Source organism: Suricata suricatta, chromosome 7, assembly GCF_006229205.1.
Source record: "Suricata suricatta isolate VVHF042 chromosome 7, meerkat_22Aug2017_6uvM2_HiC, whole genome shotgun sequence".
NCBI classification, from domain to species: Eukaryota; Metazoa; Chordata; class Mammalia; order Carnivora; family Herpestidae; genus Suricata; species Suricata suricatta.
Genome location: NC_043706.1, coordinates 31511758 through 31524583, shown reverse-complemented (window position 1 = coordinate 31524583; position 12826 = coordinate 31511758). Strand labels below are relative to the sequence as shown.

The window sequence follows — 12826 nt, the reverse complement described above, 5'->3', positions numbered from 1 at the left end:
TCTGATCCTTGGTGCCAGCCTGTGTTTTGCCTCTTACCACACCCTAGCACGCGCCCTGGCATAGGGTGTCTTCTCCTTGTTGCCCAAATTGGCCACAACATAAGTGGTTCTTAACCTTTGAGAATCTCGTGGATTGTGGACACCGCCCCCCCCCCCCCTCCGCCCAAGCACACAGGGCTTGCTGCCTTCCCAGGCCCTTGAAGCACTAGTAGCTCAGCTTGAGCCCCTGCTTGCCTTTGACCCAAGCATTCTTGTCCCCTGCCTTTCCTCGAGTCCTCCCAGCCACTCCTCTGATCCCTGTTCCAGCCCAGGCTCAGCCCCAGCCTTGCCAGGACGCTCCTCAACGCGGGGGGCTCTGGCTCCCCCTTCGCTCTGTGAACTGTCACTGCACTGAAACTTGAGACCCCTGCCACACCTGCCCTGAGACAGGCCTGGTGACCTGCTCCCACCTCTGATTTCCTGTAACTCTGGCCCTTAACTAAGGGCCTGTAACTACACGCCGCCCCGGGGCCGTGTTTGATTTTTAGTGCAAGCATATCTTGTCTCCTCAGCCTGGATGCCAACTTCCCCGAGGCCGGGTCTTTCTGTTCTCTCACAGCCCCTAGCAGAGCACTCTACATAGTAGGTGCTCAAGAAATGGATTTGCAACTGAAGGGAATAGGCTCCCATAATGGAATGAACTCATTTCAGAAGTTCATTACCAAGCTGTGAAAACCTTTTTCATAGATCCTCCTGGACTGAATCCAGCTCTACCTTAATTAGCAAAGCAATTTGTGACACCCTTTCCCAAAAGTGCTTATGCGTCCCTTTGTGTGACTGGAATCAGGGCCGCTGTGTGTACCAATTGCAGTCACCACCCAAAATTCAATTTTGAAAATCGAAATCAGTGCCTGCGGCACTGATGTAAATTTGTATGTATAAAAGTTTAATATGGTAAAGAGAAATATACTGACAACTGAGCAGGGGAAATGCAAAAGGAGCAAAAATAGAGCCATAAAGGACACTGTGTCAGTTGCACATCTATTTTATTCACATTTAGGGAGCAGAGCTGAGTTTTTCATAATGTCCCACTGCTGCCTTTCTCAAACCCAGAGCTGCTATTAGTCCTAAAATGTCCGTAATCTCATTAGGTGTGAATGCAAAATCAAGTAATTTAAAGCTTGTCTAAATGTGCACTGTACATTTCATCAGGAAAACTGTATATTTGAAAATTCCGAAATGTTTGTGCTGGCATCTATGAATAAAAGTGTGGGATGTAGGAGTGTGGCCAGGCTTCTGGAATTAGAAGATGTTTCTCTTGACAACCTTTTAAGTAGGAACTGAGACTTTTTTAATTGCTGAGCTTGGGCTGGCTGCGCCTGGGACCCAGAGTTGGACAAAACTGCTTCTCTTCTTAAGCAGTGACATCTGGCCAGAAGTTGGCATGCGCAGTACTCATCGCCTCCCCCGAGCTGCCTTTATAGCCTGATAGAGACACCTTCTGACCTCAACTAAGAAGTTGGGTGACAAGTTCATTTTTTGGTGATTGGTTATTGTCAGGTGTTTGGTTCCATCTCGGATCGTTAATGGAGCACTAGGCATTCTGTAAAATATCTAGGGGCCCGTGTCTTTAATACTGAAGGAATTTTAAGAGGTTGAAGAAATATGGAGGATCCCTTTGTTGTTCGCACTCAGAGCCTGTGCTGTTTGCCCTCCCGGGAGGGCCAGCGCCCTGCAAGGGTGTCCCCAGCCGCCTCCTGTGCCCTCCCTCTGCCCTTTCAAAGATGGGGAAAGACAGGAAGGAAGAGGACACCTGTCACCCCCCTTGAAGGTGTATGTAGTAGCAGGTAGCTGAGTAGCCCTGTAGCAATTCTCACGGTTAGAGAAGTTGGACAAGAAGCAGGAGGGAGGCTGGCATGGGCAAGATTTTGGAGGGTGAGGGTTTGATTGGGAAGTGCTGTGTTGGTGGCCGAGGAGGGCAAGTCCGAGGTGTGAATGCCTTGCCTCGGCGTGGTTGGGAAGGTGGTTGGGTAGTGGTAAGAGGGGAAGGTCCAGATGGGCAGCCACCAGGTGAAGAATGAGTGATGACTGCTTACTTGGCAGAGACCGAGGGTTGGTGTTTCATCCCCCGTGAGCTGACCATGGAATGCGTGGGGGCCGTTGCCTGTGGCTTAGTCAGGTACGGAGGTGATTTTCCCTGCGGCATTGACCCATCTCTGGCCACGCCCCAGCCATCACACTGTCAGCACTGACCCATTGAGAATGCCTTCACTTCCTTTTCCCTGGACAGGCCTGTGCTGAAGCCTGCCCTGTGCCTGGAGAGCCCCCACTCCCTTCTGTAGCTGCTGGCTGTCCTCAGCCATGACCCTCCGGCCAGTCTTCCCCAGCAGCGTCCACAGCGCCCTGCATGCCGCTGTTGCCTCCAGGCTTGCACCGAACTGTTCTGCTCCTTCCTCATGTAGTTTGCGAGGTAGAGGCCTATGCTTCCTGCTACACCTGTTTACTACCAATAATACCTGCAAGCCAATCGCTCACATTTATCGTGTTCCAGGCTCCAGATCCAGAGCAACCCAGGCATTACCTCATTTCTCCTCACACTGCCCTCAGAAAAAGGGGCTATTATTATCTTTTCTTTAAAGAGAAAGGTTAAGTCGGCGGGTATGCTTCAAAAATGTCAGTGCTTGAAAGACAAAAGAAAGGCCGAGGAGCCATCCCAGCTGAAAGGAGAAAGGTACACGACAGAGAAATGCAGTAGGAGATCCTGGACCGAAAGGATTTTTTTTTCTGTAAAGATTATTACTGAGACAATCGACAGAATTGGAATATGGATGATGAACTAGATAAAAGTGTTGTGTCAATGTCAGACATCCTGCATTTGATGACGGAACTGTGGTTACATAAGAGACTGTCCTTGTTCTTAGGAAACATACCGAAATATGGAGGGAAGGGGCATCATGCGCCAGCTTGCCGTCAAATGGATCAGAAGGAAAACATATAGCGATGGAGAGAGTGATAAAGCAAATGTGGCAAATGTTTTCTTTATAATGTTTTTAATATTTATTTATTTTTGAGAGACAGAGACAGAGAGTGCGAGTAGGGGAGAGGCAGAGAGGGAGACAGAATCTGAAGCAGGCTCCAGGCTTTGAGCTGTCAGCACAGAGCCGGATGTGGGGCTCGAAGCCCTTTATTTATTTATTTGTTTGTTTGTTTGTTTATTTCCTTCCTTCCTTCCTTCCTTCCTTCTTCCTTCTTAGTGGCAAATGTTTTCTAAAGTGTGAGAGGAGGGGGGAATTGCACGATTCGCCCAACATCCTGTAGCTGATAAGCGAAGGAGCCAAGACGCAGAGCTCGGCAGTGTGACTCGGCTGCTCTCCACAGCCACAGAGACCTGCGCACGCAGGTCTGAGCACGCGGCAGGCGTGCGGCATGTGATCCTAATGTTTGTACGTGAGCTCATCCACCCAAGAACCAAGACAGCAAGCAAAAGATGATATGCATGATTTTCTTTTGCTAACCCGACACAATGTTCCTTAAAACTTTTGTCGGCATCGTTCTCATTCCTTTTGTGTCCTGCCCTTTCTGTTCCCCTGCCTTCCGTGTTAGCTCTTGGTTACGCACACTCTGCCGAAGCCAGGAAGGTCAATGTGCTTTCCTCCGAGCTCATCCTGCAGAATTCTGTTCCAGCTGGACTTTCCCTGGAAGCGCTGCCCCACAGGGGTCAGAACCCAGTCCCTAGTCACACACTTGCCCATCTGTTCTTTCCGCCCATCCCTCAGCATCAATCCACTCAAAGAAAGCCTTTGATTATTATTCAGTGAACACTGGCCACCTCCGCAGCCCAGGATCCTCCCGCTTCTGATGTGGCTCCCTGGGCATTCTCGTGATGAGTGGCCTGAACCCGGGGATGGATCGAGTTAAACTAAGTGATGGATCGTCCTTTTTGTTTGCAATAAAGTGGAGACCTCATTTGACACCTGCACAGAGGCAGAAGCAGAGCTGCCTTATTAAAACGCTTAACTACTGATTTATTTATGCTCTGCCTTCTTCGAGAAAGGATTTAAGTTGGAAAAATCCATCATTTGAATTCTGGGGGGAAAAATCATAAAAGAGAAAGTTGTTTTTTTTTTTCTGGAGAGCCTTCAGAATTCTTGGCAGAGTAATGTAAGGAACTGTAGATAAATAATAGCAAAGGGAGAAGGAAGGGAAAACTAAAAAGAGGTATGAAAAGGGAAAAACACCTTACATCTGCATGTGCCCATCTTTCCAGGAATTTCCATCAGGGGCATCCAGGGTGTTTCTTGATCCCCCTCTCTATTCACAAGACCTCAGTGTTCGGGCGCTGTCCTTTCCAGCAGCACTTAATTGGACTCTCCCTCTTGGTTCTCCTCAATTCAACTGTCTCATCTTAAAATACTGCCTTCTTCATGTTTCTTTCCTTGTAAAATTGCAACGGCTCACCACAGATGAGCGCTCAGACAATTTTCTTTTCTCTCTCTCTCTCTTTTTTTGCCTTTCGTAAAAGAATGTTTAATACATTTCATATTGAAGGCTTAACTCAGAAAGCTCTGTCTCCCACCCTGGCTCTCTCTGCATATTCAGGCCCTCAGCTGGATTGGTCTGGTCTGAAGCATTGAGAGCATTCCTGCCTCCCCTTGCTCACTCCGTCCCCTCCACCTGGAAGGCCTCTCTGCTCTCCCTTCTGCCCCCCAACTCCTGTGCATCCTTCAGAACCCAGCTTAGCGTCACTTCCACCATGGAGTGAGCACAGGAACTCCCCCTCCTCTGGTCTCTTGGAGCCCACAATCCCTGTTGTGAGGTCCGCCCTTCTGATAATATATTTTGATTGTGCCGCCTCCCACTGCAGCTGGTGTTGGGGGTACACAAGTCCCAGATGCCAGCTGATTGATGGAGTTTTTCTGCAGGTTGGGGAATTGATGAGGTGAAGCCATTACAAAACGGTGATTTCTAAAAGCTGCAGGCCAAGTTTGCTTTCCATGGAGTGGAGGAGCCAGTGCAGAGCTGCAGGCCTGCTTCATTTGAATGCCTTCTGGGGGGCGCCTGGGTGGCTCAGTCAGTCAAGCTTCTGACTTTGGCTCAGGGCATAGTCTCACAGTTCATGGGTTCGAGCCCCACATCGGGCTCTGTGTTGACCTCTAGCTCAGAGCCTGGAGCCTGCTTTGGATTCTGTGTCTCTTTCTCTCTCTGCCCTTCCCCTTTTCATGCTCTGTCTCTGTCTCTCAAAAATAAATAAAATGTAAAAAAAAAAAATTTGAATGCCTTCTGGAAGTGGGGTCCTTCCCGGAGATGCAGACACCATGTGAGAGGCGGGGCTTGTTTGCTCACTTCCTTGGGGGACACTTTGTTTTTCAGGTTGCGGAGCCTGAGGCCTGTGATCAGATGTATGAGAGCTTAGCAAGACTCCATTCAAACTATTACAAACACAAGGTGAGTGAGCCAGTCTTTTATACCCATTGCGAGTGACCAATGAGAGTGAGCGAAAATCTGATTGTACGACGCTTTGTAGAGGATTGTGGTTTTGCTATTTTCAGATGTAACCAGTAATTTCAAGCAGGCCAGCAAAGGCGCCTGGTAGAGGCTTTTAGGTCACCTAAATAAAAGCTATTTATAATTCTGAATAAAAGCCGTGTGTTTTATACGCCAGCGTGTGCCCGGGGTGTATCTGACAACCGTTGAGTCTTACACACATTTTCCCATCTACTCTGATGGAATTGGTCCTTCCCCACATTCCGGTGATAAAGATGGGTGTTTTGGGAAAGTCTGTCAGACAAAGCCAGGCTTTTCCTTAGCCTTGACATGATTACTGTCAAATTCCATTTAGTGTGCTTTTTCCCAAGCCTGAAAAATGTATTCAAATAACTCCAGCAGTATACACAGCCAAATGCCTAGCCTACAGGGAAAAGGGATTTCTTCTAAATCCTCACAACTGAGAATGTGGTCCGTGAGCAGCAGCACTGGCACCTCCTGGGAGCGGGTTAGAAATGCAGAATCAGGGGCGCCTGGGTGACTCATTCTGTTAAGTGTCTGACTTCGGCTCAGGTCATAATCTCACAGCTCGTGGTTCGAGCCCTGCATCAGGCTCTGTGCTGACAGCTCAGAGCCTGGAGCCTGCTTCGGATTCTGTGTCTCCCTCTCTCTCTGCTCCTGACCCACTCATGATCTGTCTCTCAAAAATGAATAAATATTTTAAAAAATTAAAAAAAAAAAAAAAAGAAATGCAGAATCATGGGCCACACCCAGACCTCCTAAATCACAGCTCCTTCAGGATTCTTGTGCGCGCTCAAGCGAAGCCAAGTCTCTGACCTCTAGGTGGCGCTGCTCTTCTCCCAGCCGGCCCTTGCGGCTTCCGGCGGCCCAGGCTAGTGAACTTTGCTGGGAGAGCAAGGCTTCCCCAGGATCATCAGGTCTCCGGTTGTGCTGCAAAACTAACCTTCCTCCTGTTGTCTCTCTCCTCTCTGGTCCGTGTGACCAGTACCCTCGCCCCAGAGACACGAGCTTCAGTGGCCTGTCCGTGGAGGAGTACAAGCTGATCCTGTCCACAGGTACTGACAGCACAGCTGCCCTTTCCGGTTGGTTTGCAAATGATTCTTTGAGTTTGAGCAGCCAAGGGGAATTGTCTAGTAAGGCTGCTCTGCTTGATGGACAGTCCTGTGGAATAACCCAGAGGAAATTCTGAAGCTCCAGGGCTCATGCTTTTTGGCCACAGAATCTGGAGAAGGTCAAAGGCATTATTTAAAGAAAGAAAATCCATCTTTAGAGCTTTTACATTCAAGGCAGGTGGCAGGGAACAGGGGAATACATATTTGCCAAATGGAAGTAGTTGAAATCAAGATGGAAGGAAAATAGTTTTATTTTTATGGTCCTGAGGGCACTTTATAAACAATGAGGATTTTAATTAAAACAAAAAGCCATTCAATACACTTGTATGGGGATATCCGTCTGAGAGTTATCTGACCCAGGGGACATGGTTTGTGGGTTAGATATGGGTTTAACTAGGAACGTTTGGGAGTTGTTGACAGACCTCAATTAGCAGAAAGGAAATCCCCGGTCTAGCCCATCCCTCCTCACTTCCCCATCTCCATTGTCACTGGACAGGGAGATGGGCGGAGTGGCAGGGGGAGCCTGAGTTGAAGTAGGCAGGTTCTGGAAAATTGCTATTTTTATTGCCAAGGATACCGTATACAAAAATAGGCTAACCTTTGCTGTGAGGGCATGGCCCTGAAACCTTTGCCTTTGGGTACTCTAGAAATTTCTCTCTCCTAATCCACTGGCAGCCTTCCAGAGAACTCTTACGTTCTGAACAGATAAAACCTGGTGGTATCACCTGCTATTGTGTGTCAACTCTGATCCTATTTTTGTTACAGTACTCTGGAAAACTGGGGTAAAGATATTTTGGCCCTGCAGAATTACTTTACCGACAGTTTTTTTAAATGTACACATAAATTTATTCCCATGTTCCTGGGCCCATGCAGTTACCAGTATTGATGCACAAGGTCACTCTGAGGGCTCCAGAGGGTTTGAGCACACTTTGGACTTGAAACCAGAAGGGAAATACATTCCAGAGGCCTAGCCTCCACCTTCTTTATTGGTCCCTGGACACCTGTGTGAGTTGGGGGAGCGCAGCCTGCAGCAGATGGGGGGCATGGAAGACTCCCCACCACCGGTCCGTGCTGCCGCTCATTCTGGCCGGAAGTGCAGCTCCACCAAAGTTGCTGATGGTCCGTTTTCACAGTAAGCATCCTATTTTTGCTGCTACTATATGGCACAGGCTTAATGGTCGTTCCCTGTGACAGGGCTAGGACACACCTTGCCGTGTTTAAGGGCCTGGCGAGTCTGAAATGTGACCAGGGTCTCAGTCCCAAGCGTGTTCACTTGGGCTTGGGGAGACTCTAAAAGAGGCCTCGTGGCTTGTAAGTAGACAGGAACCGCTCAGCTTCCCGCTTTGTGCCCATGAGGACACCTGGCAAGGTCTCCGGGTGGGATGTTGGGCTGTGGCTGAGGTATAGTGTGTGTCCTAATTTAGTCAGGAGCCCACTGACAATAAACCTAAGCTGCCTTTTTGTTCAGAAGAGCTGTTCTTTTTCTCTAGAAGTTTTGTTAACAGATGAAAATCTAGGCTATGAAATTTAAACAATATTATGTGAAAATCTAAATTTAAAATACAGATAAAATTAGGCATCATAGAACTTTAGCCCCGGAGACCAGTGGTTGGTTCTCCATTGGGGGCAAAACTGCCACATTGCCTTGCAACAGTGTCTGAAGACATTTTTAGATGTCACAGCCAGGGGCCCGGGAGGGGGCTGCTACTGACATCTAGTGGGTAGAGGCCAGGTTGCTGTTAAACATCCTACAACGCGCCCATCAGCCCCACAACAAAGGATTTCCTGGCCCAAAATGTCAGTAGTGCCAGGACTGGGAAAGCCGGTTTTGGTTCCTTCGGGGCGTGAGTGTGTTTGTGTGTGTGCTTTCACAGCAGCCCCCTGCCGCCCTCATAGCTACAAAGCCGCTGCCTCTCCTGGAGTGCGGGCTGGCTGCCGGGGAGAGCCCTCTATTATTCCTGTTAGTCTGGAACTTCGGGGCCGGTGTTTGTATCTCCACCGTGCAGATGAGGAGCCTATGGCTAAGAGGGCTAAATCATTTGTTTCCCAGCGAGGAAGGGGCTGGTGGGGACCTGGGGTCCATCTCCCCCAGTGCCTGCTCAGCTCTGCTGTGTATGTGGTGCAGCTTCAAATCCCACCTCCACCACTTCCTGGCCGTGTGGCCTGAGCAGCTTACCTGACCTTCCACATCTGAGAGGTGGAGACAGTATGCTTTGTGCGCCGCAGGCCAAGCTTTGAGAGAGAGCCTCAGGGCCTGTGGGTCACATAGCTGACAAGGGGGAGTACCGTTTCTTTGCCATTCTGTGGCATTGGGTGGAGACGGCTGGAAGGGACCGGGGGCTTCAGGTGATGCCCGCTGCACAGGTGCTCTGTCCACGTGGACTATTTCTGTCACCCCGTCTGATTTGCTTATCAGAAGTTGGGGGCCACACTTCCCTCTTTCAGGAGCACATTTTGTAAAAATCAGGGTGTGCTCGGATGGCATAAGCTTACAGGGCCAATTTACATAATCACATTGTAGACTTTGGTCTCTTTACTTGTTTTTTTGTCTTCCCCTTTTGCAGACACCCTAGAAGAGTTTAAGGAAATGAATAAAGGCATGTGGAAGAAACTGCAGGAGAAGTTTGCCCCCAGGAATCCCGAGGAGAAGCAGAAGGCCTGGGCCCGGGCTTTATCTCGCCCGCGCACCTAAGCGTGGAGTCTTGTACGTTGCCATCATAAATAAAACCGCCCTGATTTCCCCATCCTCGTGGTTCAGGAATCTCACCCAGCCTTCACAGAAAGGAAGCCATTGTTGTTCTAAAGAAAGCTGCTGCCCGAGAAGGGATGCCTCTGAGCATCCACCCCCTCCCGCCCGTCAGGGTAGGGAGGTCTCCAGAGGAGAGGAAATGTGGGGCTCCGCCTGGGCTGCGAAGGGAAGGTGACGGGGCCTCTGAGCAAGGTGCTTCCTGTGCAGCCACGGGAGCCCCAGCTGCCAGGGGTGTCTGGCTGGCTCCTGGCAAGAGTCTCAGGCTCCCTTTTGTTGTAGGAGCTCCTGGGGGATAGCCCAAACTAGCAGTAACCATTGAGAAGGCATCCTGTTGCAGGCGGAAGGCAGCAGGAGGTGGTGTGGCCGAGAGATGACAAGAGGCTGCTTGGCCGTCATCCCCACTGACTCAGAAGCACAGATCCGCTCCTCTGCCCCTGACCTTGCAGAAAACCAATGTTCCAGGTGTGCTTGAGAGACAGAGTAGAGCTATGGGTGTAGAGCTCTGGCCAGGCGGGGCCTCAGACTGCAGGCGGCTTTAGCCGTAGGACACCAGCCCCCCGGGCCAGGGACACACACACGGTCCTCTCTCCCCTGGAACCTCAGCTGTGGTAAATGCTCGAGGTCCCCACATGAGCACTTCAGTCAAGAACAGAGCTGAGAGAAGGTGGGGCAGGGGCTGTCAGGCACCCCTCGCGGGGAAGAAGGGAAAGCGAGCTCCTAACCTCCTTTGTACTTGCACTCCTCAGTGTGTTTCGAAATACATACAATAAAGTGCAAACCAGTTACACTGCGATACACTTCTGTCCAGGAATTGCTGCGAGACAGGGTCACTCGGCACCCACCAAGAGCCCGAGGGGAGGCAGGCCAGTGGGCACCTGAGCCCCCACAGCCCCTGGGGAGCACAGGAAACAGCATCCTTTTCTAATGGACTAGCATTCTATTAGTTTATTTATTTAAGGCAGTTAACATATTAGTTCTCAGGCCAGACGGTTTGTAAAATGTTACACCAAAAGGAGATAAGCAGTCACAACCCAGCCGCTGGAACACACCCAGCCCTGCCCCCTGGGCCAGCGACTCTTCTCCGGAAGCCTGGGAGAGGCGGGTCCCAGGAGCAAGGCGTTTCTCGGTCACCAAGCCGGCAGGGCGGCCTGGATGATGAGGTCTACACGCTGCCTACAGCAGGTCGGAGGCCCGGCGGGAGCCATGGTGCCGTGGCCAGGGCTGAACCTGGCACCATGAATAAGTTAAATAATAAAGCCCTAAAATCACTAGCCACAACAGCATTACCGCACCTCCCCCAGGAGCAGGCAGAGACCAAAATGTAGTGCTTAGAACAGAGAGGTGACCCCACTCCTAATCCCACAGAGGAACACAAGCAAATGTCACGTTATTGCTTGAAAGGACAGAGCAGTTGTCCCTTCTGAGGATGTCTCTAAGGCAGGAAGGTGAGCTGTGTCCCCGAGTTTCTGGGCCCATTCTAAGGGCTCTGGGCAGGACTGTCAGCTCTGCGGTGCCGCACTCCATGCTGGTCAGAGCCTGGGATGGCTTGGACGTGTCTGGCAGAGTGGGAGCCCGAAGCCAAGTGGGCATCTGGCCTTGAGAGGCCGGCGGGCTGGCTGGACCCCTGTCCCCGGTCACAGCTCTGCACAACGACCATCCCCTGCTGGGGCCTCTGGTGGCTTTCCTCAGCGGCTCATGCAGTTCTGGACGTCCACAAAGCCCAGGCGCTGCCTGCGTTTTCGCTGTTCTGTCATCTGGGGTTAAACGGGTGCCCACAGGTTGGGTCAGGCGGCCCAGCATCCTCTCTCCACGGGCACTGGGGAGGGGCTAGTGCCCATCCTCCACCACCACCCCCCGCCCCTCAGACCCAGCTGCCGCTCAGCCCTGGCGGCAGCCCAGGGCCCCCCAGGGTGCCTCGAGAATGTCAGCCCCAAGCCCTTGTCCTCAATTAGTGCCTCACAAACCCCTGATTTGGTGCAGCTGGGAAACACCCCACCTAAAGAGGGGCTGCCTGAGCTCATTTCGGCACTCCAGATGGAGGGGAGGATGCGCTGGGCAAGAGGCGATCCTGAGAAGCGGAAGGGGGCCCTGACGGGACTACCACCAGTGAACCCCTCAGAGAGCGCCCTGGCAGCTGCTGGGAGAAAGGGGGTGGGCGAGGGGGAGGACCCCTCACACCTGTAGGAAAGGTGCCCTTGGTCATGTCTTTCAGGGACTCAGATGGGCTGCCGACCTCACTCTGGCTTTCCATGGGGGAGAGAGCATATTTGGAACCTGTCTTCCACCCCAGACCCACAAAGGACAGGAAGGAGCATCAGTCCCCTCCCCCATGGCAGGCGGGACTGTGACCTCCCAATGACGGTCTGGAGCCACCCTGCACGGGACCCCAAGGGCTGGGCCGGGATCGGCCTGGGTGCACACCTGCTCCTTGAGCTCGTTGAGCTGGGCAGTGAGATGTGACACCAGCTTCATGGTGGAGTTGAGCTTGTCCTGAAGAATCCGGATCTCATTCTGCTCCCCTTCCCCCTCGTTGCTCACTAGGGACATGGCCCTCATCCGGGGGAACCAGTCCAGGTTCTTGTTCTGAAAAAGATCGCCGGTGGGATGAGCAAGCTCCGGCCCAGCCTAGAAAGGCCTCATTTAGAAAAGCAGTAATGTAGAGGGAACCCGCCGTCACACCCTGGACAAGTTCCTCCCCAGGGATGTGTCATGGGAAAATCTGAACGGACTGGGGTCCTCCCAGGAGCCAGAGCGAGCTGGCAGTGAACCTCAGCAGTGAGGCCACCACGCTGTGACAGGCTAACTTCCTTTAGTCGGCCTCGAGTCTCGCCAGGATCACACCATCTGTTTACACTCAGAACACCCCACGAGGGGGAGGAGGGCTCTGCAGCAGACCCTGAAGCGCCTGCCTTCCTTCCGCCCCGCACGCCCCACGCCCCAGGAAGATGCGAGTCAGACAGATGGCACACTGAGGGAGGGGAGGCTCTGCCGAGGACGGCTGGCATCCGACACGTGTCTGAGAGGCAAGGCCACGTTTCCCACGACAGAGGAGGAGCGGGAGGGGGCCGCCAGTTTTCGGGCTCCTTGTCACAAGCTGTGAGTTCTCAGACCAACAGATAAACCTGCACTCCAGGATCAGTTCCAATTACACAGTCAAGAAACAAATAGAACTCCCTTCCCCTTCTCCCCCCACTAAATAGGTCTTTCCTTTTAGCCTGCAATTTATCTGATGTGCAGTAATTTGAAGATGCACTACATTTAATGGAACCGATGGGCTTCCTTTACCCAGAACACTATGGACCTTTTTTTTATTCACTGCCTTCACTCCCTTTTAGTCACTACAGAGATTGGAGAGATTAATTTTGAATCCTCCTAAATCTGATAGCTGAAAGTTCTCCCAGGCTCCCCCCTCCCCGCCTGGAGCCTCCCTCAGGGTGGTCCTCAGGGCAGGGTCTGCCTGCTCCCCCACCTCCTCAGCATC

General features: G+C 51.6%; 2 protein-coding genes across 4 annotated transcripts in view; one reads left to right on the top strand and one right to left on the bottom strand.

Moving 5' to 3' along the window:
• Positions 1-10138, top strand: part of LOC115295667 (ubiquinol-cytochrome-c reductase complex assembly factor 2) — a 14853-nt gene extending 4715 nt beyond the window's left edge. The window contains exons 2-4 of the mRNA XM_029943765.1: positions 5350-5424; positions 6470-6539; positions 9161-10138. Of these exons, the coding sequence (XP_029799625.1) occupies positions 5350-5424; positions 6470-6539; positions 9161-9288 (273 nt within the window). The 3' untranslated portion in view covers positions 9289-10138. The remainder of the gene's footprint in view (positions 1-5349; positions 5425-6469; positions 6540-9160) is intronic.
• A 124-nt stretch (positions 10139-10262) lies between these two features.
• ITPR3 (inositol 1,4,5-trisphosphate receptor type 3) overlaps positions 10263-12826 on the bottom strand; it is a 65056-nt gene continuing 62492 nt past the window's right edge. For all 3 annotated transcript variants that reach the window (XM_029943703.1, XM_029943704.1, XM_029943705.1), the window contains exons 57-58: positions 11767-11928; positions 10263-11099 (exon numbers count right to left, since the gene is read on the bottom strand). In XM_029943703.1, coding sequence (XP_029799563.1) covers positions 11031-11099; positions 11767-11928 — 231 coding nt within the window. In that variant the 3' untranslated portion in view covers positions 10263-11030. The remainder of the gene's footprint in view (positions 11100-11766; positions 11929-12826) is intronic.